Raw genomic sequence first — 27,932 nt, 5'->3', positions numbered from 1 at the left:
TTGTAAGAGCCTCTTAGGTTGACTTGTTACTTGGTGTTTTGTAAAGGTAACTTGAAAGATGGAACCTTCCAGGGTATAAAACCAAACACTTGGAGAGCTGTGGGATAACTGTGGGTGATAGGATAGTAAGTCACAGTTTAGCCACCCAAGGAAAAGAACAGAGGGAGGTTATAGGCAGCGAGAATAGTGGAATTAAATTATAGCAGAAAGGAAATTAAATTGGGGTCACAAGGAGCAGGGCTGCCCCTATCAACATGGTCTCTGGATTACTGAAGGGGATGAGTGATAGATAGTGCCATCATTTGAAGCATTTAAACACTGACTAAAATGGCCTTAGAAATTCTGCAGTGATTTGAGACAGGTATGTCTCTTCATCTGTATGTTGCTGGTTTATAGTAAGAAGAGAAAAACCCAAGCAGAAACAAATTGTCAGAGGTTTATTTTATAGACATTATTAAAAAATCCATTCTTGAAAAGCTTCAAGTTATTACCACAGATAAGCAATAAAGCCTCAAAAGCCCCCAAATCAAGAAAGTCAGTATTTTTCTCTGATTTTTTTTATAAGATGGTAACAAACAATAGAAACAAATGCTTCAGACTTACCCAACTAAATATAAAAAATTCCATATGGCCTCAAATCATTCAGAGGCTAATTTCACAACTATTCCTATTAAATCTGAACTGCTTGGTGCAGTATAATGACTGGAGAAGCAATTTCGGAAAGCTTCAGGAGGGAAAAGCTATATAAATGTAAGGGATGGAGGTTATGAAGTATTAACATGATGCTAAATTGCTGCATGTCGTATTTGCAATGGGCAGTTTACAATCTGTTCATCCTGATGGATTTAGCACAAGGGAGTCTGAAGTCCTGGCTCTGCAATTTCTGTCTCTGCCTAGTAATTGATGGTTAAGTTGTGCCCACAAATAACGTGTTAGCACCGAACGAGCTTGGGACCCCACTCAGCCCAAACAGCTCCATTACACTCAGAGGAGCAGTAATAAATGCGAAGTAAGGAAAAGTTCCAGGAGATAATGAGTCTGAATACTAATGGCGTAAGCTAGCATAAAAGATAGAAATGCAATTTATCAAAAAGTACGAAACCCATTTGGTGCCTTAATGAGGTATTAAAAACCAATAATGATTTCGTGGTTTGAAGCCAAATTACTGTTTTTCCACAGTTTTTTCTTTATCCACTAAGATGTTGCAGAATTTATGAAGGTCTTCGTGGTTTACTGCAGAAATCAAAATGTACTGCAGAATTCTCTCCTGCTATGATTCTTCATCCACCTTCCTCAACAGCCAGAAATTGTATCTTTTAAGCATCTTAGTCACCTAGAGCATTACATAGGCTGAAAAATGTGCTCATCTCATGAAAGTAGAGGATCGTTTGTATCTTTAAACAGACTTTCTTATCCTATGGAGAATACAAAATAAATTTCTTCTCAGATAGAAAATGAAATTATTGCAAGGATTATCTTACATCCATATGATTAAGTATAAATCCTGAATGAACTGAAAATAGATACAAAATCTATACTATCCTGCTGAAGTTGATTCTACGTGCCTGTCCATCATTCTTATTTCCTTAATACCAAATAATTCTGATGACAGATAAAGGGAGCTTCTCCACTCAAACGCATAGTTGGTATTCTCATGAAAAGACAGGTAACACAGCTCCCCAAACCAGAAATGGAGATGCTTTCTTCTGTGCTGTAGGATGTGTCTTGTTTCACCCAATAGATATCATACGTCATATGGCAACATCTGAAACTAAAGAAAACAAGATCAGAAAAAAGAGGAGGTTAAAAAGCAGTCTTTCCTAATTTATCTTAAACGTCTTCTTTTGACTTTCACAGTGATCAATTCTCCTTTTTATTGCAAACAAAACCAACATTGTAACTAAGAGGCAGACAAAATAGAAGATATACATCAGATTGGAGCAAAAGACAGAATGGTACCTGCCAGCAGGATGGTGGTTTAGGCACCTGCCCCACATGAGTGTGACACAGGAACCCAAGTGAGAAGCACTGGACCTTAGTCACTTCCAGGGAAGCTTGGCAACCTAAGTGCAGGCAGAGCCAGAGGCTGCCCTAGAGAGGATTCACCACGTCCACCTGGCTGAGGTGCTCCGGTCAAGTGTCTCCAAATGGGTTTCTGCAGAGTGTCTCCACCTACACAGGGTTCAGCCTGGAACTGTCTTTTAAAGTTAGGTGGTGATTGATCTCTTTCCTTCAAATAACTGAGCAGGCTTCACTCTCTCCTTCCCTCCTGGCTCATAGATGAGGGGAGGAGAGTTTTGTGTGAGATCTGCCTCCACTCCAGAATCTCTTGCTCTGTGTCAGCTCCTGGGCAGCTCTTCATGAACTACTCCTCCTGCAGCAGAGTGTTCAGAAGTAGATTTGGGGTATTAACAAGGTCTTACTGCAGCTGAGCCAAAATAAACTAAATTATTCTAATGGAAAAAAATGAAAATAGACCAGTCCAAACCATCAGCTGGACAGAAGAATTGTGCCCAACTATACTTCCTGGACTATACTTGTATACAGTAGGACAAACTTGGAAATAATGAAATAAGAGCAGCTTCCTAAGTGAAAAAGCATCCTCAGCAATCATCAGTGAGACTTCTGAAATTTGGACTGCAGCTCCCAGAGTAGCACATGATGAGGAACCTTGAAATATGAAAGTGCCCAGATCCTAATCAGGGTCATCTTAGTTTTTAGGGAGCTATACAATGCTGGGGCGGGGGGCGGAAAGCACAGGGTTTCTGTACTTCTTACTCTCACACAGAGTGAAAAAGCAAATGTAGCTTGTCACCCATTCTGGTAGTTCATGTAGCTGCAGGCCCAATAACAACATCTGTCTCCCTTTCCCTGTACATCATAAGATCTGGGATAAGAAGTGTTCCTTGGCTGCGAAATCACACTGGAGGCAGCAGCTGCTGAAGTGAGCTAGAAAATGACAAGTGTAGGCAGGATACAATGCATCAAAAATTGATGCCGGCTAATGGAACAAGGGGTTTAAACAGCCCGCACAGTGCCCATTACAGTCCAGTTCTGCCAGCAAGCAGGAGTGCTTCCCTTCAAAAACCTCTGGTGTCTGTTTTGGAGAGAAACACATCCTGGCATGCATTTTATGCAGAGAGCAATAATTGTGCCAAGTACCCTGGAATGTGCTCAGCAATCTGATTCTGCGAGTACTTTCGTACTGAGAGGAGTTTTCATCTTAATGTATGATTAAGACTTCAATCTATTATGGAAGCAGAAACAGAGGAGGACTTATCTTTCATGATATTTAAAAAATAAACATGTGCTTGAGTGATTGCATACAGTCCTGAAAACAATTTAAAGCTGCATGTGGGCATAAACCTTTTTTCATAGTTATCAACAGGAAGTCATAAAAGCATAAAAAACGATGTCTTACAAAAATGGCCAACTGGCAAACCCAGTATGGCAGCACTAGTACAAACTTGTGCCTTCAGCAGCACCACACCCAGTTTCATGATGACTTTGAGCACAGCACAAGCTATCGCTTCTCAGCACTGAAATGATGCTTTTCAGAAGCGGTGTCAAAAGGATCATTGGAAGGATCACAGCAATTGAAAATCACACCTACTCTTCTTTACAAATACATGCATGATTTATAAAAACAGCTTAACTGTAATCTTCCTCTGGCTGCTGAGTACGCTTGGTATGTGCCTTTGCTAGAATGTTTTGAACTATGGGTTTCACTGTTTTCCCTGCATAATTTGTATCTTCTGTTGTTTGTGTGGGCGTCTTGCTCAAAGACAGATGAGAGAGAGATTCTTTTAAATATGAAAACATTTTTGTAGAGCCACAATCACATAAGGAAAAGCAGGCAAAGAATATTTTTAGTTGCCCTTTCTGTTTGTGCTACTAAGTTCTGCAATGCAAAGTTCTGCATTTAAAGACCTCTTCAGGAAGGCAGCAGGGGCCTGAGCCAAAGCCCAGGTAATACCTTGGGTGGACCTGCATTGAATTTTCCTGGTATTAGACTGGACTCTGCAAAATTAAATTTCTAAATTATCAGGGGAGGGCATCCTTAGAAAATGACAGCAGTGATGATACTCCGAATGTAGCTGGATAGGAATCAGCCTCTCATACACTTAGTTACTTACTGATCTCTTGTGCCAGCCACCCCACATGGCAGGTTTTGTGTCCATGTGCTTTTAGATTTTAAGAGAGGAAAGGGACCCATCAACTTCTATTTTACAATTTCTGTGGAAGAGGTTTTCACCTTTTTAGCCATACACACCCTTCCCCTGTGCATCCACCCTGTCAGTTACCTGTCATCTACCTTATGTTCCAGTTTTATAATCCATTTCACCTGAAAGTAAGATTGCGCTTTAAATGCTACATTCACTGGGAAACCAACTTGTCTTATCTAACTATGCAGCTACACTGTCACTCAGAAATAAATAGAGATGTGAAGCACCTTACGTGTTCAAGGATCTCAAAGCTCTTTGCAAAGAGAGATGGAAGTGCTGATGGCAGAAGGCAGTGTGCTAAAAATCACTGGCAATTGCTGATGTGGAACTTCCATTAGCTTTTATGCAGCCTTTGACACCTCCACCGGTTTTATTAAGAGAATTAAAGGAAAGCAGGACACTAAGATTGTTTCATCTTGTCCTTGGGGCATTGACTGTCAAAGAGATTGATGCTGTAAATAGTTGGGGGGTAATAGTGACCAGTTTGTGTGAATTTGATTAACAACAGCTCAGACCATGCCACTGGACACTTTTCACACAAAAAAAAAAAAAAAAAAAAAGAAAAAAGAAACAAAAATAAGTCCACAACAGTTGGCTTTAAGACACTGAGTTTTCCTTCTTTCTTTCCTCATAAAATGGCAGCACTTCATCCAGCAACTATCAGGTCTGTATCCATCTCTATTTTCCCCAAATAAGAGAGAACACTCTTCTGTCCCTAGCCATTCATGAAATCCATTCATGTTCCTTCTGATTCAGAGAATAGAGCGTTGCCTCCCCTTAAACAGGCAGGGGACAGAAGTGCTGCAGGAGAGGGCTCACAATTACTCTTCATGTTATACACGTGGGATTTTTATTCTGCCCTGACCACTGCAAGACTGAAATGTAGCTTTGGTACGGAAGAGGCCAGCGAGACCTGCACAGCCAGCCTGCCCACGCTCCCTGTGGCCTCACCACTGGGGAAAGACAGACTGCCACAAGGGCAGGACATAGACGCAGAGAGGAGAAGTCACTCCTTGGGACAGGCTTTCTTAAGCCTCCAGGGCAAGTTTAGCTAAAACCTTCCCTACATAACAATGATTTCAGGGATAACCATCAGGAAAATCATCTTACTGAATGCTCTAATACCTTCAGATAGGCTTTCACTGTATATACAGGTGTTTTAATGGGCATGGTGATTTGGCTTCTATTTGCCCACTTTTATTTCTTACTCTAATAATTCTTTGCCCCCATCGTTTTTAGAGAACGGCCATTGAATCAAGTACGTTCAGAAATGTTAGTCCTCTTATGGTTTCACATGCTGCATTAAGTAAAGGGAGCTAGTAGCCTTGCTTCAATACATAAATTCAGTATTTATCCTTCTGGTCTGCACTCTAGTTAAAGATACTTCTACCTAGTTAAAGATGCCCCTGCTTACTGCAGGGGGGTTGGACTAGGTGACCTTCAAAGGTCCCTTCCAACCCAACCCACTCTATGATTCTATGATTCTCAGATTTTTTGCTATCAGTCCAGCTTCTTGTTCCTGTCTTTTCATCTGTCACAGAGGAGAGTATTCACTTAAAAAAAAAAAAAAAAGAAAGCAGACCCAGATACACATCCCACAGCATTTACAGCATTTGAGAGCTGCTAAAAATAATAGTTGATGCCAAGTAGTGCTTTTAAAGTTAAAAGTACCAGTTGATGCAAGTAGTGCTTTGTAAGTTAAAAGCACTACACAGTCTCTGTTTTAGCTGAGGATAAACACTTATTACCACAGTGAAAATCAGTAATGAGGTATCATCCGCAGAGACAGAAAAAGTTGGGTCTCCAGAGCCTTATTCTAGCGTGCTGTCCCCTGAACAGCATTGCCTCCAAATGCAAATATTTGCCCTGAATAAAATGTTCTTGCTTCCTATCTAAATAAACAGCAGCCTTGAAATTTATAGTAATTAACGTTCCCTTCTGACGGCACTAAGGAAACACATCTACAGCTGTCATATGTAGAGAAAAGACTGTCTTAAAGCACTTGAGAGACTTGGCTCATTCATTTTTTCCAGGGCAGTTGCTAATATGGTGGTTTAATCAAAGATGGCAGAAAGAGAGGTTTATTCTGAACTTCAGCACTCAAATGTAATAATAACAGTTACCGTGAAAATACAGAGAGACATTAAGTGACCTGTGCTGAAAAGATTCCCCTTTGGCAAAGGTAGGAGTGCAGAAGTTGGTACATTTTTTTATTATCTGAGTTAGCTGTCAGTGTGACAGTAAGCAATGAACAGCAAGTACGGAGCACGTGCACGCACCTCTGTGCACGCACACACAAATTGATCTATCAATATAAACACACACGGGATATAAGTATAGTCATAAACATGACCACGCACATGTGTGTGGCCATGTGTGCAGTGATATGTTTATCAATAGACTTACATTCTATGATCAACAGTATGGTCTTAGAGACATTAAAAAGACATTTAAAAAAACATAAAAAGAAACATGTCTTTTTCTGACATAAAAAGAAAAATTCATCAGAACGTAGCAATGTGTCACTGAATATTGATCTCTCTCCATCTATTAGCAAGACAAATACTTCCCTGTCGCAGATTGGAACAAGGAGCAAATAATATGCCTTATACTTTACTCTTGTGTCCGATCTGGATTTTAACGTACTAAATTCCTGTGGCTAAAAACTATGTTGTTGAGCCTTTCGGCTTTCAATGTGCTGGGTTAAGGGCCATTGCTGAGGCCATCAGCAGGTTCTGCAGCTCAGTAGCAATAACGATGGTGGTAAGAGTGAACCTTGCTTTTCCATTCCCTCCTGCTTACAGCTGCTGTTACACCTACCACACCTACTGTGTAGCTCCTTGCACAGAATTCAAACACTCCGTGCTGTGGTTAATGCTTTTTCTGAGCGCAGCTTCGGCTAGTTGGAAACCATGAAAAGCATAACTCAGAAGTGGTTTGCCCATTCCCATCTTGCCTGTTTGACCCAGGGCAGGCATCGATGTAGCTCTTGCCAGCAGGACTGAAGCCAGATTTGAAGCAGAGAAGGGCAGGGGCAAGCACTTTCCCCAGAGGAGCTCTCTCCGTTCTAGCTCAGGCTAGAACCCTTCCTTGTTTGAGTCTTGTATCAGTGGTCTGAAACGCATGTGCTTCAGGGGAGCAACAGGTAGTGTGATACAAAGACGTTGCTTTTTGATCAAGAAGCTCCTGGCACACACTTCTTACCTCCACCCCACGTCCTTCTTGGAGAAAAAAAAGGTTTTATCAAGTTGATGGAGTCTATAACTGTCTTTGTCAGTTCTGGGAATTTAATCATCTTGGCGTTTTTCAGTCTCAGTGCTCAGCTGTTCATGTGCAGCACTTCTAACGCAGCCAGCTCCTCCCTGTCGAACAAACTGGTCTGTAGGAGCCGTCTAGAGACTTTGCAGAGACAGCCCACGCACTCATGAGAGAAGTAGACCGCAATCTCCTTCCACAGCCTAAGTAACCAAAGGGGCTTCTAGCTAGCAAGCTTTCCTGTAACTGCAGTGTCGTTAGCCACTGAGACACCCACAAACACAAGCAGTAATGAGTTGAATCTGACCTTATCAGATGAAGGGGAAAGAGCTGCTTTGCAGGAAGTGAAGCAAAACTAAAGCAGAAAGTGCTTTTACTATTTTCACAGAGTATTTAGCTTTGCGACAGTATTCCTTTGAGAAATGTTACTCAAAACCTGATGTGATGAAAGGTGAGATCTAGATCGAAGTTCTTGCTTCGCCATCCACACCCTTTAATAATTTTTCAACACAATGTCATGTGACATTACAATTTCATGTATTCGGCATTAATTCCACATATCGCATCCCGCTTTCACCTCACTGCCAGCAGTCCTTCTCACAGGAAGACTGCATTACAACCAGGACAACAAGGCTGCTTCTGTACAGTGCAGCGCTGGAACAAGGTATTTGGGGTTTCTCAAGATACCTAATCTTTTTCTTTCAGTCACTGACCCAGAGATTAAGGAAAGGGATAACTTCATCCCAAAGTATCCTGGATCTCATATATTGCCCCACAGAGCAATCAAAGATCTGCAAAGTTGTTCCATCTCTTCTTTCTATTCTTTAATACATAACACTTAAGATAACGAAAGCAAAAGGAGTGCTAGCAGGTCAATCCCAATGGTTACTCCCACTTCTAGGAACACAAAAGTTAAATTTCCACAGGAATGAGCCATAACTTTTTTTTCCCGGCTTCGAAAATATGTGTTTTGGTGAACCAAACATCCCGTAAGGACAAAATGAGCTACTGAGCAGCCATAATACTGTATAAATGAAGGCACTGAATACTAGTGAGCAACCCCTTTGCAACGCATCCTATAAAAACCTTAAAAATGTCTTATTTTTAACCTGAGAGTAAATGCTCTCAAGGGAAACAATTAAGGTGGGCAGGTGGGTGGCAGACAGGGCTATGGGAAGATAAAGCTTTACATGAGAGACAGTAGGCAGGCATCAGACAAAGAAATGGTCTAGTACTAAAGTGGTTGGAGAAGTCCCTGAAGAAAGGAAGAACCTGCCCTACGGAAGGGCTGATGTGGCTCTGGGAAAGGGCCTGCTCACTCAGGAAAAGCTCGTGATGTCCAAATGGCAAACAGCTGAACTCACATGTTCTGAGAACTCCTCTCATCTCTGTCACAGACTTCACAAGTCATGTTATCTTTCTCTGCCTCTTGATACTCTCATTTTAGAACAGTAATAATGACAACTTTTCATCTTTGTAAGTCCTCGTAAGACCTATGGATGGGGATCACTTAAAAAGTGGTCAGTATTTTTAATTACTATAATACGCTGTCCTGTAACTCAGCTAGTCCCTCTCAAAAGCCAAACAATAATCTAGCTCAATTATTCATTTATTATGGCAGTACCTCATCTTTTGTCAGCAATGCTGTTCAAAATTTCTTCTTTAGCTCCGCTCTCAACATACAACTTCATCGTTTATGGTTCCACATGAAGCACAAAAATCAAACCGCTCTTCAGTACATCAATTTTTTTAACACATTAAAAAGATAGCAGGACATGATACTGAGTTTTCAATAAAGCTCCATCCAATTTAAACAGATGTAAATAAGGACCTTATTAAGCTTTTAACCTAAAAAATTCACCATAAACAGTAATATAATCTTGCAAGTAACCATAACCTTGTCTATGCAATTGATTATTCGAGTAGCATCTGTTCTGTTTCTAGGCACTACAAGTATTGCCAGGAAGAGGTACCTCTTTACTGCACATTTCTTTTCAGACTTGTTTCCTTACATCTGGACTTCCTGAAACAATTTACTGGTGTACAAGGGCTGGAGAAAGTTAGAAAGGGGATACTAGTTTTAGTTCCAAGCTGAAATCAGCTTCCTGTCACTCCTTCTGACTGGTGTAATAATGACAGAGCAGTCGATTTCTTTTGTTTGGGGAATTCGATCATTTCAAACACTTGATTCTCTTCAGAGATCACTTGCAAATTGCTTCTTTCCTCTTCCCGTGTCAGAAACAAATGACAGAATAATGCTGAAGTCTGGGATACAATATTCTACACCAGAAAAATAGTGTCAGACTTTGCACGGGGGCCTTCAGGGACATACAGGGTTTAAAAGGCTAACACATTAATTTATAGATGACTCTCAGTAGCAGAAGGAAAAATGATTTTTTTTCCCTGCCACCTACTTCTCACAAAAGACATCTTCCAGTTTGTCATCTCACATATTTGGCTAGAAGAAGCAGTCATTTATTTTGAGCAGATATTGCATTCTGTTAATTCTAAAAATATGCAGCAAAACAGAATAATCAGAGTTATAAGATAATTACTTACCATCTACAGTTGATGCACCCACATGACAATGCTCATGTTCAGGGATTACGGGCAGTATCTTTGTGGTCTGTGCAGTAAGTGGAATCTGTTGTTTGCCGGTTTCCTCTACTGAAAGTTAAAATCATTTTTATCCATATTATTAAACAGCAAATAAATCTGCAGAGTGTTAAACATTGAATCTGCAAGTCTGAAAATAACAGACCTATCTGAACACAAGGCAGAGGTGGACAGCCAGTTTTTCAGTGGGATTTCAGTGCCCAGAGATGCAGATACATGTCAGGAACTCCTGAAAGAACTAACCATGTTTCGTATTTAGCTTCCTCTTGATACTAGCGGGACTACGACCTGCTGATCCTAAGTCTCCCTGGGAAGCAGCTTGAAGGTAGGCAACTATGCTGCTCTTGGAAATTTTGCTAGCAGGGAAAATACAAAAGCATGCAAATTTGGGGTTAACTAAGAGACTCCTAAATTTCAAAAACCTACAGTTGGCCAGTTAAGCAGAAACAACTGAAATTTAGGGTGCAAACTTTCTGGCTCATTTTCACAGAGGAGCAGTGCAGATTGCCATGTGTGTGACATGGCCTCAGCTAACTTGTCATAAACACGAGAGCTACTGGGTATCATCCAGTTGTTAACGAAGATGACAGCGACACTTCAGAAGCAGGGAAAGGTGTGGTGATGCCTTTAACACACTGGCAACACAGATACTGATATGATAATCTTTCTGGGATACAGATAAAGAAATGCAGCAATAGCACTGTCAGGCTAATGAAGTCAGAGTTGTTGATATAACGCATTTTTCAAAGAACTACCATAGAACACAAATAGCATCTGAACTCCAGGTCCATCCTGTTCCTGACCATCCATAACTTCTGTGAGTCCACAAATGGGTTTTCTACTGAGTGGATAACAAGAGGATGAACCGTATCACTTATACGTAACTACATCCCTTCTCCACTTACTATACCATTTGGGCTTCTTGCTTTAAATATTCAATTAAAAAGTGGAGTTTCAACCTTGGTAATTAAGCAACTGAATATGAAAAGCAAAGTTAAAATAAAACTGGGGTAGTTTTAAAAATAGCAATTGATCTTGTTTCAGCCTCAGGACAAACCTGGAGAGAATGGGAATGTAGGCTGATTATCCCTTCAGAGCCTGTGTGTAACCCTGTTCTGCACGCACGCAAACGGAGCAGAGAAATGGCCCCTTGTGCATCAGTGCTCTACTGAAAACATACAGGGGCTATAAAAAGCTCCCTAAAACTACGTGCATCCTATAGATTTTACCCTCCTATCTGAAAAACAAACAAAAAAGACCCACAGTGGTAATAAGGCTTCACATTTTTCTCTGGAAATGTTGTGTCTCAAAACCATGAATGTCTGTGTTAAATATTGAATACTGTGACAACCTTTGCTTTTTCCCAGGATTATTAATCTAAGTTGCAGAGGAAAAGTCAACTATTCAGCTATTTCAAGAGCTAACTAAGAAGGATCAAAATCAAACAGGTGATGCTTCACTTGGCCAAGATTAAACAAATTTCTCCTTTCTTGGCTTTGCATCTATTTGACGCTGTAGAAGATGCATCCTCTCTGCTGAAAAGAAAACGTATTGCAGAATACAAGGAGGAGTGAGTCTGAATTCACTGGGATGCCAGCTCTGACACTACGGAGCCAGTGTTTGCTTCTATTTTCAACCTGTCAGCTAACCTGAAGCTATAGCAACACATCAGAGAGATGGCAGAATTTCGCCTGTTTCCTCTAATCTTGTAGGAGAGGAACCAATATTTTAATAGGATAGCAGAGCAAACAATACAGGAATTCAAATGACTGAGAGGAAATTTGTCTTGTTGTTTCTTATGTGCAAATTACAGCTGTCAAGCCCACCTATATCGAATGCTATGGATGTCACAAAGCCCCAGCAGTCCAGAAAACAACTGCAGGCCAGAAACCCGGAGGTTTTATTCTCTGAGTCCTGTTTGTCACCGTGATCCTGCGATGTCCTTCTTTCAGGATGAGTTATAAAACTACCATCCATCAGAATTAACTTTGCATCACTGTGAGCCAGACAAGCGAGTCAAGGAATCCTGTATTTGTATCCTAAAATGTAATGAACCAAATTGTGACTCTGTGAGCCAACAGAGTATCGCTGAAAATGAGAGAAGCATACCATTTGAGCAATGAAGAACAAGGCATTATACTTGAACTAGGGTTGTCCACATAGACTGTAGAGTAATAACACAATCATATTAATAATATGATTTCTGCCTGCATGGCTCCACTGTAGCATAGGAATGGGAACGGGCCTCTTTTCCAATAGACCTTATGCTGCTTTCAAAATAGGAGAAAAATTAAAAAGGGATGTCACTCTTACACTAGGAAAAGAAGGTCTAACTAGTAGTTTATAGTGGTAAACTTCTAGTAATATTAATTCACACTTATATATATAAAAACTATACACATATAATTATATTAATGAAAATTCCAGTATGAAAAGACCCTGCTAGGCAGATTCAGTATAAGTATTAAACGCCCTGATTTATGCAATATGTTTCCTGTGCAAAGTTTTGGGTTTGTTTTTGGGTTTTTTTTAATAGTGTAGTTTATAGTTCACACACAGTGGCCTGCTCGCAACAAGTAATATTCTGTGCCATGTCCCCAGGCTTAATTTTTTTTAGGATACAGCCATGTGAGAATAACTATACTTCATCAGTTGCTAGCAGGGGAAAAGGTACTAAAGGGGTTTAGGGAAAGTAGGCTAAGGGAAAGGTGTAAGAGCAGGGTAAGTATAGCTGCCTTCCCTTCCTCTGGAGCTGAGGCTGATTTAAGCAGTAAGCTGTGCATGACAGTTTAGCAGTTTCTGTCTCAGTTCTTTTAAAACACTGTGGGGAATACTATCTAGTCCTTCTAATTGCTATTATTAATTCATTAGGTTGTTCCAAAACCTCTTCTACTGCCTCTTCATTTTGAGAAAGCTCCTCAAAGAAATTCTTGCAATAAAAGTCTCTTAGATGGGAATCTCTCCTAAGATTCTCTGTCATTCTATGTCATGAGAATCCCTTTGTCACAAAGCAAGGAATTCACTTTTCTTTTATGGATTATTGTCCATGGTGCTACTCCTATCAAGTCCTATTTGATACGAAAATGTTCTGCGTCTGGAAATACTGATCAGCCACTGAAAGTATACTTCCTTCTTGCACTAAAGCACCCTATACTCTTTCCCTTTTCTTGCCTCTGCATTTAAAGGCAACTGTGTTTTGTCAACTCATACCATTCAAGGGACTGTTTCACATAAATGCAATGGCAGAAACAGATCCAAAGTCTAGAAAACACACTCTGTACAGCCCACGCTCTAGTGCATGCTTCTTTTTTGGCTTAACAGCATACACAACATTTAGTCAACATTTATGACCAGAATGCTTTAAAGCTCCCCTGTCCTCACTATATGTGTTTTATCTTTTGTTGTACCATGATTTGGAAGAACGTAATTTTAATCCTACTCTAGAGAACATACTATGCATTTTCCCTCCTTTCTTCTGGCAACCAGACTTAACGGTAATGATTCACGGACGTAGAAGCACTAACAGTTTCACAAAACTAGCATCCACGCTGTAACTTAGGACCATGTGATATTAAGACAGTAATTTCCTGAGCCTACCTAGGAAATCATTCTCGTTCTCAAAGTACAGGCTTCCTTCTTTTTCTTCCCTTATCCTTTCTGAACTTTGAATAACCTTTTAGTCATACCTATACATCTTTTCATCTACATGAGATAATGTCACATCCTCTCAGATATATAGTTACTTATTCTCATTACAGTGTTACCAGGGTGGTTGTATTGTCTTCAGTGGATCTCAATGTTTTGTTTCAAGGTTCCAAGCTATGCAGTAATGATAGCGAAAATATTATCAAGGGCTGTCGAAGAAGTCATCTATAGCTATTTATAATCCATTATCACAGTAGCAAATCTTAAACTTAGGAACTGTGGAAAAAATAAACTCTTTTCATATGGTCTTGATTTCACTTTAAATTATATTGGTACAAATCAGGAAATTGACTGGATTGACTAGAATTATGGTGTGTGAAATCAAGGAATTTCATATTAAAATAAAACCCATCACAGCAGTTCATACAACTAAGCATCTTTCTGTCTTAAATGGATAGACTGAAGTGGGAGGAACATAAAAGTAAGAATGATAAACCAGTACAGGATTCCTGTTCTCTTCAGTAAAATCTAGATTTGAATTTCCATAAAACTCCATCACCAAAAATGCCTTTGGATATACAACACTAAAAATGCCACTGTGAACACGCTGATAAAACAGATATGGTATTAGTGAAGCTACTCAAGACAAAAGATGTCAGAAAGATAATTCCTTTCCTGCGGGATGAAAATAATGAGTTCATAAATACATCTTAGAGGCAGATAGTGCTTTAAAAGCGAGGAACATAAATTGTACTCCCAGGAGAGTTCAGACAGACAGGGAGCTATTCACTCTTTCCTAGGTAAAATTGAAATGCCATGAGTTACTGAGTTGTAGAGAGAAATTATTGAGTCTCCTTTTACTCCCAAAGAACTGGAAAAACAAACAGTGAGATATCCAAGCCCGGCCAAATTTAAAACCGTTTTTTTCATTTGCTGGCCTTGTAGTTATTCTTGTTTTGGAGGGGGGTTGGTTTGCCATTCAGAGCTATTATTCTATATGTCCATGTTAATCTTTTTAAAGATAGAGCTCCCTTTGTGAAACCAGAATCCATGGATTTTATTAAAGCATGTGACTCTTCCAGCAATATCAGTAACACTCAGAGCTACAGCTGCTAATTTCCCCTCACACAGAGATTTGTTACCAAATCATAATTTCTGGAACCAAAACTTTGTGTTTAGCCATGCCATTTAATTTATCTGTGCCAAACATACTACACTCTCAGAAAACCATCTTCTCTTCCTACGTGAGACTAGAAAACTGTACTTTGTGAGAAGTTTTCTCTAGAAATGGGTTACAAAGTGCCAGCAGAGTCACTCCTTGAGTCCTGCTACAGCCATCCATTCCATCCTTTGGTGGCAGATTTGTCAAGAGTCATAAATGCATACATGTATGTACATGTCTGTATACATTTTCATACACACACAAAGCTTTCAGCTGCCAAGCCTCAAACGTAGCACACAACACAATCAAAAATTAAAAGGAGGTAAAAAACCCGAAGTCGTAAATGCAACACGTTTGGAAGACTGGGAAAAGCATTCCCACGTGATATACATAAGTCTTCTTGTAGTGTCATCATCGGAATTATTTATTTATGATATAAAAATGTTTCCATAACATAAGCCAGATCAAATTTGTGTAGAATCAAGGTAACTCTGAAACAAACCCGAAGCACCCTCTGATAGGAAAGACTTAAAAGGTCTTTCTTGACCTTCTCATGCCTCAAGATTTGTTAGGTTTTTATTTTACTTATATATTACTTACCAGGAAAAGGATGAATTTTAGTAGAAGATATGGTTCTTCTTGCATGTCTAGAACTCTTTCTTCTTAGAACAGTAGAAACTGCTGCTACTCTGTGTTTACTATCTGTTTTTAAAAAAAATGCATTATCCTCAGCTATTGAATTACATATGGCAATAATTACACAGAAAGCTTATTCTTAAACTGTTAAACATCTTCCATGAAAAAACAGGAAGGTTTTGAAATAAGTTGATGTGGAAAACCTAGGGCCAGATGTTTTATATTTTCCTGAATGAAATTTTCTGGAAATTCCGTTCAGGTTTGCCCTGTTCAAATTATTCCTTCCCCCCTCTATTCTGTGTACCTTGAACAAATTTTGGAAGGTTATCAAAGAAGTACATGTTCCAGTACAGGTTCAGACTCACACTGCTGACAGTAGAATAGCGAGGATGGAGTGTACTTGCATCCTAGGAAGCCGACAGACTCTTTGCAAGTGTGGGGTGTTCATCCTTGGAAGCTCAGTTTGAGAGCAAGCTCTACACCACCCAGTGAGAGAAAGACAGAGCTGGGTTGAACACCTCCGACTGTTACTCAGCACCCAGTTCATAAACTCCTCAGTCTGTCCATCCTTCTGCTGCTCTCTCAAGACTGTGCTCTTGGTGGGGTTACTGCAGTTGACTGTGCAGCTGTTATGGTTAGCCCTGTTCCACAATGACAGCAGTTCAGGGCTCAGCCAGCTTCTGATGACAGCCTTGCTCCAATTCTATATAATAGAATTGATTTTTTTCTTTTTCTTTTGAGAACACTAGAAAACTTCATCTTTAAGAAATTCATTAAATTAGCATTATTTAGGTCATGAATTTTTTATGACTAGCCAGCAGAGATCTAATGCGCTGAAGCCCTGGGCATGTACTGTAACAGCTAATGTCAAAGGAAGCTCTGGAAGTGGTTGTAAGACCAGAGTAGAAGTGAAAAGGCAAAAGGACTAATTTTTAATTTAGCGCCTTTGTCATGGATTGGTAGTAATCTCCACCAAGTTTATTTGGATATTTTATTTTATGCACTCATGGAAATAACTTCATTAATGTTTCAGAGAGTCTCAAAGTCTGCCTTGCGGAATGTCTTAGAAGGTCTCACGAGGAAATGAATAATTCCATATTTCTTAACAGCTTTCAGCAGTGCTCAGAAACTGAAAGAAAAACTACTAACTGAATTATGACTGTAAAAACTCTTAGCAGCTGTTTTAGGCACATAGAAATATTCTGCTGTGTTCTTTGGGCAGAACTGAAAAAAGCAGTATGTAGACTTTTAATTAAAGTCAGCATCATAATATATACATGTAAGGAACAGAACCCTTGAATCTGATTTTTATGTGCTTGTATTTTTGCCGGTAACATAGTGATGCTGTTTATAATGCTATATATCGTAAATTTAACTAATAAAAATGCTATTCCTCTATCAACAATTTATTCTAGAAGCCAATCAGTAATTAGAAGCCTCAAAAGAGCATCTTTTCCTCCCTGCTTGTGTCCATGACAGTTCTGAAAAACCTGCATCTAATAGAAAACTGATGTTAAGAATAAAGGCAGTAAATCATTAATCATCACTACTAACAGTTCTGCATTAAAAATAGGATGTTATGACTCAAACCTTAGAAATTCATACTCATTACATTTATAGGTAGCTTTGAAATTACAAATAGAAGTCCTTTAAATTAGAGCATTTAATAGCCCACTTATAAAGACCTAATTTACACTTTGTGGGATTTTTATATACATAAAATAGGTCTTAGAATGTGGGTCTAGCAATAAGTAAAAGATCATGTCTTTTAACTAAGATAATCTCGTAAGGAGTTTCTCTGATCATTTGGTGGGGAGGCACAGATTTGCTATTTTAAGCAACTATTTTGCTTAATCATTAAAAATATACAAATAACATTTATATTATGCAAAAAAATCACAGAAACATTTTGTGCGCCAGCACTCTTCTTCCTTCTGTTCAGTTATGATTAAAGCTAGACTCCTATTCTCTTTCGTTACAAAACTGCCTGTGGATACCGTAAGGATGATCAGGGGAATGGATATGGCCTATCATTTTTTTATTACCCCTGTGACCAAGGTCTCCATTCAGCAGCTCTGGACTACAAGGGGAATGGACATCTGCCCGGTAACAGCAACTAAACGCTGCTTGTCCTGAAGCATTCTGTCCACTCAGGGCTGACACAGGCAGAAAGTCTCAGGAAATTGCTGTGAAATGCATCTGAGAGCTATTATCTCAGGTAACAGGTTAAGTAACACTCTTTTCACACTGATGAAAGGGACTGTGCTCCCTGTGCCTACCTCTGACTTGGGATGAAAAACAAGGACCCGCAGCTGACAAGAGGTCAATTTCCTGCATTGTTTCTGTGCAGAGGACTTAATCTTGATTGCGCGAAAGTCTCAAGTTCAGGGTACTCCTACACTTTTATTCTTGCTTTCTTCACTGTGTATTGCTAGAAGTAGTACTGTAAATCCCAATTTCAGCCTGTATCCTAAGTGAATTGCATAGGAAGAGCCTGTCGTGGCTGGTAAAGGCATTCTGTAGAAACAATTGTTTCAGTCTCTGAACTAAGGACAAGTTCTTTCATTGCAAAGTTTTAATCGCTTGAAATAGTCACTAGTACTGATTCAGAAATCACAGCAATATTTTCTTTGCTGAAATAACAGCTTAATGGGTTTAATTCAGCTTGGGGAGTTAAGAAGATGCAGCTTGTTTGACCCATATGGGATTACACCACTGCTGAATTTAGATAACCAGTTTTTAGGACAGACTACTGAGTGTGTATCTCCTCATATTTATCCTGTATTTTTTCTTGACCATGACCTAGATCAGTCATCTTCAGGAAGGAAAGGGTATTTCAATCTGCTTATATTGGTCATTGGCATCTCTGGTTAAGACCTTCAACAAGGTTCAACTGTAATAGTTTTACCTACTGAAATCAGTCTGAAATCACAAGTTCAGATCACTAAGGATCATAGGTCACCCACCAAGCATCTATCGAAAAAAACATATTTCATTCACCATCAACAAGCTTGGATTTGCATCCACAATTCAGAGGTGAGAGGTGATAGTATCAATCATCTGAGTATTTCAGTCCCTCTATAAGAAGCTTTTACCATATTACAACTAAAATATTCGTATCTGAACCACATTAATAACCAGCAGCTTTGTTATTGTAAATTAATACATTTTTGACTGCAAAGAAATTTAAATTCATGCAGATTAACTTTTTGTTACTTACAGTTTTGTTCATTTTCTTGGACTATTTTGTAGATGACAATTGAAATAGTAAACACAAAAACTACTGGAATCATAGTGAGCCAAATGATCTTCGTCATACACATTGGATCTGTCCATAAAATGTAGAAGAGATAAAATGAAGCAGGAAATCACTGGGAGAGAAAAGCAGAACATTCAGCCTTGGTAGGTTTTCGGATCATGCCTATGCCCACAGATGAAAATTTAAAACAAAATAGGAGATTACGCCTTTTTCTTTCAGCCTTCTTTATTTTTTAAAATTAAGTTTCCTATCTAGAATTTAGCTTAATTTTCACCTGTATCCATCTCCCCATGTCTGAAATAGTTATACGTAGCTAAGTGAATGAAAACTTTTCCTATTTGTATAAACCGTTATATGCAACTCAGCCAGGAAAAAAATACTTTGAAGATCAACATTTACATTTAAGATAGAAGAAGGGTAATATATATCCCCTCTTTGTTTGGATGGAGCACAGAAGGAACTGGTCCACTTTCCAACACTGACCTGTACTGGCATTCTCAACCCCCTGGTCCATCTTCATATACAGGTGAAGGTAAGATTCCACATACAGAAATTTTCTTATCAAAAAGTGAGGAAATGCCACTAACAGGACCCCTCAGGGGAGTTGTTTTAACTAAAGCTGCCTTGGGTGAGAATGAACGTGGGACTGGGTGTAGGAGGTAGGCTCCTCTTTCGGACAACAGCTGCTGCAGAAATGCACCCACATTCCGCGGGGACTTAGTTCAGTAACTAGTACAAGCCAGGACTATACATCACAGAGAAAGGATGTGGAGAACTTTCTCCCCTGTTGTTCAAAAGACCTTTCAAACTTCTTTGGCAGCTGCAGGTTAATGCATACTTTAGCATTGTCAAATAACTATTTTAAAAACCAGCTATGTTACTATGACTCATATAAAATCAAATTACAGACTACAGCCAAACCACTGTTTTCCTTTCCTTGACTTAGAATAGTATAATTAGACCTACATCAACTTCCCTTGTGTACCTTCTCCATTGAGAAATCAGGAGGTAGCTGGCAATAACCCCATGGCTCTTTGAGGTAAGCACAGCTCATCCCTCCTAATTCAGAACTAAAAATATCTTTTATACAGTCATTTAGGCACTATGACTCTACCCCATCTTGCAGTGACTTGCAATGACTTGTGTATCAACCTTGCCTAGTCAAAGCCCTGAGCACTTCTCTAGCTTTGTTTTGAAGTAAACAGAAAAAAACCCATGCATTGTTATTTTTTATGGTTAATCTGAGATAACTACTTCCCAGATAAATCACCATTAGCAAAAGGTGGTTAGCTCATAGTTTTAACACAACATCCTGATTTGAGCGACACAGGATTAATTTCTCTTTCAGTAAGATCTCTTCTAATGCTTGGGGAAACTGCATTTTTAGAAGACTCTAGTGTCTGCATTTGTGAAAGTATTTACTTTATAGCCAGCAATGGTGTGTGGGTTTCAAGGTCTCAGTGTTTTCGAGCCTTGCCAGGTGCGGGGATGAGGAGGAGCGAGATCCGGACACTTGACCCAAGTTGGCCAACAGGATTATTTCAAACCATGAACGTCATATTCCATACAAATTAGAGAGTTTGCTGGGGAGTTCTCTCTCGCCCTTGATGGCTGCGATCCTGAGAACTTCTTGCCCCAGCGCCGGACCCCTGAGCCCTTCCCTTCCTCCCGAAGCCGCAGCACTCACAGTGTCCCACATTTGCTGTCCTCTGCCAGGAGTGCACAGCTTCCTGCTGATGGAATGGGCTGAGTATAATCCTTGTGTATTTTGTACTGGTATCAGAATAACATTGATTCTTTAGTATTATTAGTGTTAATTATTTATTCTATTAAATCTGTTTATATTTCAACCCTTGGGTTTCCTTGTTTTTTCCCCATTCCCCTTCCCAGGTGAGGAGGGGTCATTGGGTGATAGAATAAATATCTAAACGACAATAAATTGTTCTTCAAACCATAACACACAAGTTAGCAGGGCAAGTTACAAACTATACTCCTCTCATAGCTAGACCTATTAATTTAACATAAACTAAGCTGCCCTCTCTTCTCTAGGATTTTAGTTGGACTTATTTAACATAGGTTTAGCCAACTCCAAAAATCACACTTTTTTTCAGCAAAGGTACACCATAAAATGCATTTGCCATACAAAACTAAATTAATATAAGAATTCAGCAATTCCCAGTGGTGAGCATTGCATATAGATGGGCTGGAAGCCCTGACCAGGGTCAGGCAATCAGCCAAAAAACTCCTGCAGCACAAAGAGAAATTTTAAAAGCTGACAGGCTGTCCTCTGGGAGAACTAAGCCTTGTTCAGCTGTATATTTCCCTTTTAAGTGCACTGTAGTAAGGCTCTATAGTAGAATATTGCAGTACAACATTAAGAAAAGTCAAACCTGTCTCCTGGTTCTTCTGTCACTGAAGTTAACAGGAATTTTTTTATTTACCTCCAAGGCAACAGTGTTATGCCATTATAAGGGAGGGGAGAGGAAAAAAGTAATTCCAGGTTTTGTCATATATGCAATTTGTGTCACCGCTAAGAAAAGAAATGTACAGACACTTACTTTGCTGTGTTGCTTCTAGGAAAAAAAAAAAAAAAAAGCTACAACTAAACCTGCTTTAAATGACTACAAAAACTGTCAGTTGCCTACTAAGGATGGTATTTTTCTAAGGGATGATCAAAATTGTGTTCTCTTCTTGTGAAATACTTAAATACTTCCAAATGGTTGCTGAAAGCAGAGAACTACCTACTGGAGATTTTTTGCAAGACTGATACTGTTTCTGGTTTGATTTTCATTCTGACTCTCCTTGGTAACTTACATTCCACGTGAGACTTCAGCTGCAGTGAAGTATTTATACAGTCATTTTCGTCTTCCATCATTGCCACTAGACAGGAATGATTTAGGTATTCTTCAGCTGTATTTCTTCTTCTGACTATAGAATTGTTGATGTGGATTTCCAGCAGGTAGTAAGTATTATGCTCTACTTCTTCTTTCTCAGAAACCATAGTGAAATTAAAATATTTATAAAAATAAATAACATCTTCTGTTTTCACTTCAAGTGAGCCTTTTGCTTTTGGAACTAAAAATTAAAACAAAATTGTAATATAATATGTGGTAGACAAAGAGACAACTCTCAGAAAGAACAATAAAGTTCTCTGTCTCATTTGCAAAAACATACAGTAGGCTTTTACATTATCGACACTGATAAAATGGACAAAAGGATACCACGTAAAATTATTCTGAACAGAACTGAAGAGTATTGATTATCTATACAAAGTGTATTTCCCCTGCAAATTATAGCCCCTTTTTTGCTTTACTACCAGCTTCTGAGCTTCTCAGTTTTTCGTTGCTTTGTGTCTGTTGTCAAAGGTAACAGAGACAAAAATAAGGCCATGAAAAAAATAAAAGTAAAAGCTGCATGATGATAGAGATTTGAAGTGTACATCTAGTCAGTCTGCTAGCAGTTGCAGAAGGTCCTTGTTTCACTTCAAACCACACAAGCTGTGAGACTTGCACAATGTCAACAAGAAATATAGGTAAGACACCGTAAAAAGTGGTAGAGTTGTATAGGTATAATCAGAGTTTGGCCATGTATTTGTTGTTTTGCTACTTTACATACTTGTTAAGACAGCTATTTTGTAACAAGAAAATGATGCCGTTGGAAAAGAAACGCATTTCTTATATTCAGGACTTGGCCCCTGTTGATGATGATGAAGGAAAGCAAAATTGAGAAGCATCCACTTCCCCAAAAGCTTCCAGATACTTTGCTAGTGTATATGGCACATCTGAAAAGATGGGGAGGTTGCTGACCTCTTCGCCATACTGCTGGGCCAGTGCTGCCTTCTATGAAACATTCTGGCCATTTCTGATACTACATACTTGTGGATATCATAGACTATAAGCACAACAATGGTTATTTCTTTTATTTCTTCAAAGTAGTTCTTCAGATACTTGCTCACAACTTATCATCATATAATATCTACTCAACATGTAGAGTTTCACAACTACAGATCAGAAACTACAACTCCCTACAAATAAATGAAATATTCTAGAAAGCTTAGCCAGAATAAAAGAATAAAGATGGGGATATAAGAGCATTCATAAAAGCCAGATGGCAGAGGTCAAATTTGCAACAGAAATACTCCAGGTGGCTGCTGGATAAGGCACTCTTTTCTCACAGCACCCTCCTTGCGGACCAATACAAAGCCCACTGAAGATAATGACACCCCCACACACACAATTTTATACAAGTTCCTCAAAGACAATAAATCAGCATTTTTCTACTGACGTGTTTTCACTGACAGCCAGGAATGAAAGCCACTGACAATCTGGCATAAAACCCGCATTTTCTAGCAATGCAAAGGCAAACTAAAAAAAACATTGTTCACAGATTTGCTAAGACCATAGATATTATAATCATATTATAATTTTCTTTTAACTACCAAATAAAAACATGTCTTTTTTGTTGTAACTAACTACTTCAAAATTAAGTATATCTCTTCCTCTACTTACTTTTTTTAGCTACTGACTGTGATCCTTGATGATCAACATTCACACCTCTCTTGGATTCACACTCTGTGTTTTTGGTATGGGACTGTTGTTCCTTCCTGAAGGACTGGCAAACACAAGGAATATTTTGGAAATTGGAATGGTTTACAATGGCCTTCAATAAAATAGTCCAGTTTTCTCTTCTTTGTTGCACTGATCTTTTGCAAGAATTGTTAAAAGTACAAAGTGGAAAAGTGGTGTTATTAGACGAACAGGTATCCACGCATGACACAAGTACAGTGTTAGCTGTGAAAGAAAAAAAGAGTACTATATTAGCAAGACAGTCTCACAGGACACACGGACAAATACGTGCATGGAAGCATCACGTAACAGATCCTTTACCCGTCTTATGATAAAATGCTCTTTCTTTCTTGAGGGTTATGGCCGCACACTGAATGCACCAACAAGTGAGAGAAAGCAAGCACAGAGCCTTCCCACAACCTCGATGCTGGATTTTATTGCTGAATGGTATGAAGTCTCTTGTAATACTAACTTGAATTTGTGGTGGTATCTAGTCACATTCCTGTTTCAAAGCTGCTCCGATTTAGATTGTACTTGAAAAGAAGATGAAAACACTTATGTCTGGAGGGGGAACTTAGCCCTGGAACTGTGCAGTTGCAACGCACCAGTGCAATTATGTTGCAAAATAGCTATAATCAGAACAAAAACTTTCTTTCCAATGACATTAAAACCACACAGTGAAAATAAACAGAAACACTGCTGAATCCTCTGACCACACCCTTTACGTTCTCTTATATTCAGCAAACATGAATCCTAATTATGACCATTGATTTTGGTATTCTTAGTCAAATTTCAGTATCAAATTACTGTAGCTAGAGTACATGAATGCAGTTCTGGCAAGCAGCAAAAACCACATAGAAGTAATTATTAATGAGTGTTATTTTATCTGTCTTCCACATTAAAGTAGGGCTTTATTGTACAAATTGTACATTTTCACTTGAGTTAACTTTTAAATATTTTTTCAATATATATTAAAAAAAAAAAGAATAAAAAACTTCTGGGACCCCAACATGAAAGATGTATTTACGAATACAAATAACCACTTCCTGGAGTTGATGCAGCACTAACCGATAGTTTTGTAGCTGACTTTCCAATTTTAGTAGTACCCTTGCATCTCTATGAAGGGAAAGTTTTGCATCTAACACCCATTATAAGTAACTGGAGTAATCTGTTCACAAATCCTTATGTATATAGAGAAAAATATAGCCTTTAACTGCTCCAGTGCTCAGCTGCAATCTGACAGCTTCAACAGGCCACCTGTGCTCGCGTCGCAGCAGGCTGACCTCAGAAACGCTTCAGTGAAGGATTTCAGGCAGGATACAGAAATAAAATCCAAAATCCAACGCCAAAGTCAATTACCTTCACTTTACTAACACTACATCAGAGAGTCATAAACTCCTTTTAAAACACCATAAATTGAAATGTAAAATATACATCCCATGCAGGTAAGAAAATAATTCATTTTAATAGAAAAAGGAAAAATGTCAGACAAAATTTAGGGCTTGATCTTTCCCTGAGGCAACTCTGAGCGTTTTCCCCAAAACGCTTACAATCTGACCCACGCAGCCTGGAGTGGAGCAGGCTCTTGAGGTCAAATTCTTCCAGCTGAAGGAGGCGTTTTGTGCAGAGCTTCTCTGTGGAGATGAGCCAGGAGCAGAAATTGAATGCTTCCTCTGCTCTCACAGCAAGGTGTGCGTGCATCTGGGCAGCCTGTCAAAAACCACCACTCCAGATGTCAAGGTCAACTAATGGTAATTCCCTACCATACCCCTTGGTGAAAGGGAGGGATATATATCCCTAGGGAGGGATATATATCGTTGAACACTGTAAGCAGGGCTGCAAAAAGACTAGACTTTCCCTGTGGATTAGACGGCAGACAGAGAGCCGTCTCCGCAGGACTGGGATGCACCCTCCCAAATGTAAACATCACTAGGAACGTGGAAAGGGGTTTGTGAAATCTGAATGCAGACGGCCTGAAAAGTTAAGAGAATCAAGGCCTGAAAAGTTAAGAGATAAAACCATGCAAAGTATCTCTAGGAAACTGCTTCATATTCAAAGATCTGTTACCCGCATGCTTAAGGTTAGGAAGTTCTGTGATTAAGAAATGCCTTTATTAAGCCTATATATACAGGGTATTTCTCCATAGAAAATCCAATTCCATTAAAATGAAATTAGTCACAGGGAAGATCTGAATTTGTAAAAAACTTGCTTCCCATTTAAGAAAATCATAAATATTTCATTTTGGATTGGCTTGACTTTTTTTTCATTTGATCTGTGGTATTCTGTTCTGAATCAATTCAGCAGTATATAAAATCGCATTCTTCATCACTTCCTTACAGAAATGATAGCCGTCACACAATACAGCAGGGATACAAGGCCTGCAGTACAAGTTGGGGAGTACACAACTGATAGATAAAAGGAGATACACTCCATCAAGTACGTGGACCCAGAGGAGAGGACTGGGATTGGGAGCATCAGACTCAAAAATGACAACCTCCTGCGCTGAATCAATGTAGTTTAAAGGTTCAATGACTTGTAACCAAACAAGCGGGTTGCTTTACAAATATAAAGGAAACATTTCACTTTTGGCTGCACCAAACTGTTATTCTTTTGATAAATTTTTAAAGGCTTGTTTTCTCGCAAATTGATTTCCCCCTAAATTTCTGTTTAATGAGAAATTTCCATTTTTATTCCCTCTCTGGAATGAAAATAAATGCTGGAACTTCCCCTGGGATAAAACATCCAAGTTTCACTTCCTTCTATCTGTATACTTTGCTTGTCTGCCATTTCAGAGGTTATATTAAAAACCTGAAGTACCCACAACGTTAATATGATTTTAGAAAAGCCTGTGGAATTAGGAGATCTCCACCACCCATTTAGGAAGCCCTGGCAGAGGAAGATGACTATGTTTCACACTGCAAAGATTTCCAACAACAACTCTGTGTGGTGAATACTCATGGGGTAACCAGCAATTTGAAACATCTAGAGCAAATTCTGTACATTTTAGGTTTGACACAAAATCTGAAATAAAACCAGTTTCCAACAGAAGGTTTTCAATGAACCAGACACCCAAATTCCTTGAAATTTTCAAAATAAGTAGTTCAACATATTGACTTTCTCATGTAATTTGGACATTGTTATATAGCCTGTTATATAGTCATATAGTTTTTAGAACATGCAAAATGTGACAATGATTCTAATTTTCCAAATATAATTCTGCGCTGTATTCTGCTTATATACTTCACAATGTTATTTTAGGCAGGCCGTGATTAAGATCGTATGTAAATACCAGAATTGCAGTGATCGTGCTATTGCAGCATAAAGCATCTCCAGTAAGAGCAATCTAGGAAAGTTACCATGGAAAAATGCAATTATTCTTTGATGTTTGACAGTAAGGTCAATGTCTTCTTCTGGTAATAGTCATGCCATTGTTTATTTGCATGGTCTGTGGTAGCAAATACTTTGATTACTTCTGCAGGGAGGTAAAACATTAATTATTCCAACATCTTAAGCTGACTCATCAATTTTATAGTATTCGAAACTTATGACAGCTTACCAAGTTTGTTCGTTTATAAACTAAAAAAAAAAATCTATAAATTATATTCTAGTTACTGTCATGTTTATTCATTGTGGTTAATGAAAATAGAAATGCAATATAAGTAACCTAGCCTGCATATACTTTGATATATATTTTTTTGCAGAAAATTATGCTTCATGAATAATTTATTTCATGATGTCTGGAAACACACACCATTTGTCAAAGGGATGCTTTTTATTTTAATATTTATCTATTCAAAAGCTTACTTAGGAATGGATGTGATGAAACTTATTTTAATATTAATTTATTTATGGGTTTTTAAGAAAGCACTGAATGCATAACTTGCACACATATATTTTGCATTTATCCTAAATCCAGTATTATCCTAAATACAGCCTTTAGGATCACCAAAATGTATTTGGGATTTATGTTAAAAGATTTGCTTCACCCTGTTATACCTATTCCGCTCTAATTTTTGTCAAGTTACCACTGCATATCCCTTTCACAGACAGCATATCATATCAGATAGTAATTGTACAAGGTTTTATAGGCATTTAAGTATAGAAGCTTAAAAAAAAATATTTTGTAAGATGTGAGTACCTGCTATAAAAGAACATACATACTTTAACTACTCTCTTCATGATGAAGAAAGTAAAAGTAGTCACATGCAAATAGTTACCACAAATTTTTTAGTGTACATAAATGAATGACAAACTCCTTTCAAATTAACGCATGTAATTAACTCTGTTGGTTAAAAATCTAACGAAAAAATCTACATGCTTTGCAAAGTCCAAAGAAGTACAGTATCCTAACCATCGCTTTTAGGCAAGCACATGCCACTTTTCAATTGCAATCAGACTTCAGAATAAATAAAAGGCTATTTTAAAAGCTGATCACTCACCTTCATGGATTTTGAAAAATTCAGGTAAACATAAAATAAACATGGTAATTATTCCTAGTACTAATCTGAAGATTTTTGATTTTCTCAAAAGCAAGCACATGTCACTGAAGCACTCCCACCTAGCATAGT

The 27,932-nt window shown here is 38.6% G+C and overlaps 1 protein-coding gene across 2 annotated transcripts; it reads right to left on the bottom strand.

Moving 5' to 3' along the window:
• Positions 1–424: 424 nt before the first annotated feature.
• TMEM156 (transmembrane protein 156) lies at positions 425–27,932 on the bottom strand. 2 transcript variants are annotated; one of them, XM_054203618.1, is made up of 7 exons: positions 27,804–27,932; positions 23,308–23,589; positions 21,614–21,874; positions 18,761–18,868; positions 15,505–15,606; positions 10,041–10,148; positions 425–1,771 (listed from the first exon to the last, which is right to left on the bottom strand). In XM_054203618.1, the coding sequence occupies exons 1-7, from the start codon at positions 27,901–27,903 to the stop codon at positions 1,752–1,754; spliced, it is 981 nt and encodes a 326-aa protein (XP_054059593.1). In that variant the 5' UTR covers positions 27,904–27,932; the 3' UTR covers positions 425–1,751. The 2 variants fall into 2 exon arrangements, with proteins under 2 accessions (XP_054059593.1, XP_054059594.1); XM_054203619.1 differs by having other exon boundaries at positions 23,308–23,410; positions 27,804–27,921.

The sequence above is a fragment of the Rissa tridactyla genome, chromosome 5 (assembly GCF_028500815.1).
Source record: "Rissa tridactyla isolate bRisTri1 chromosome 5, bRisTri1.patW.cur.20221130, whole genome shotgun sequence".
NCBI lineage: Eukaryota > Metazoa > Chordata > Aves > Charadriiformes > Laridae > Rissa > Rissa tridactyla.
Note: the sequence above shows the minus strand (reverse complement) of the source record. Positions and strands in the feature narration are given on the sequence as shown.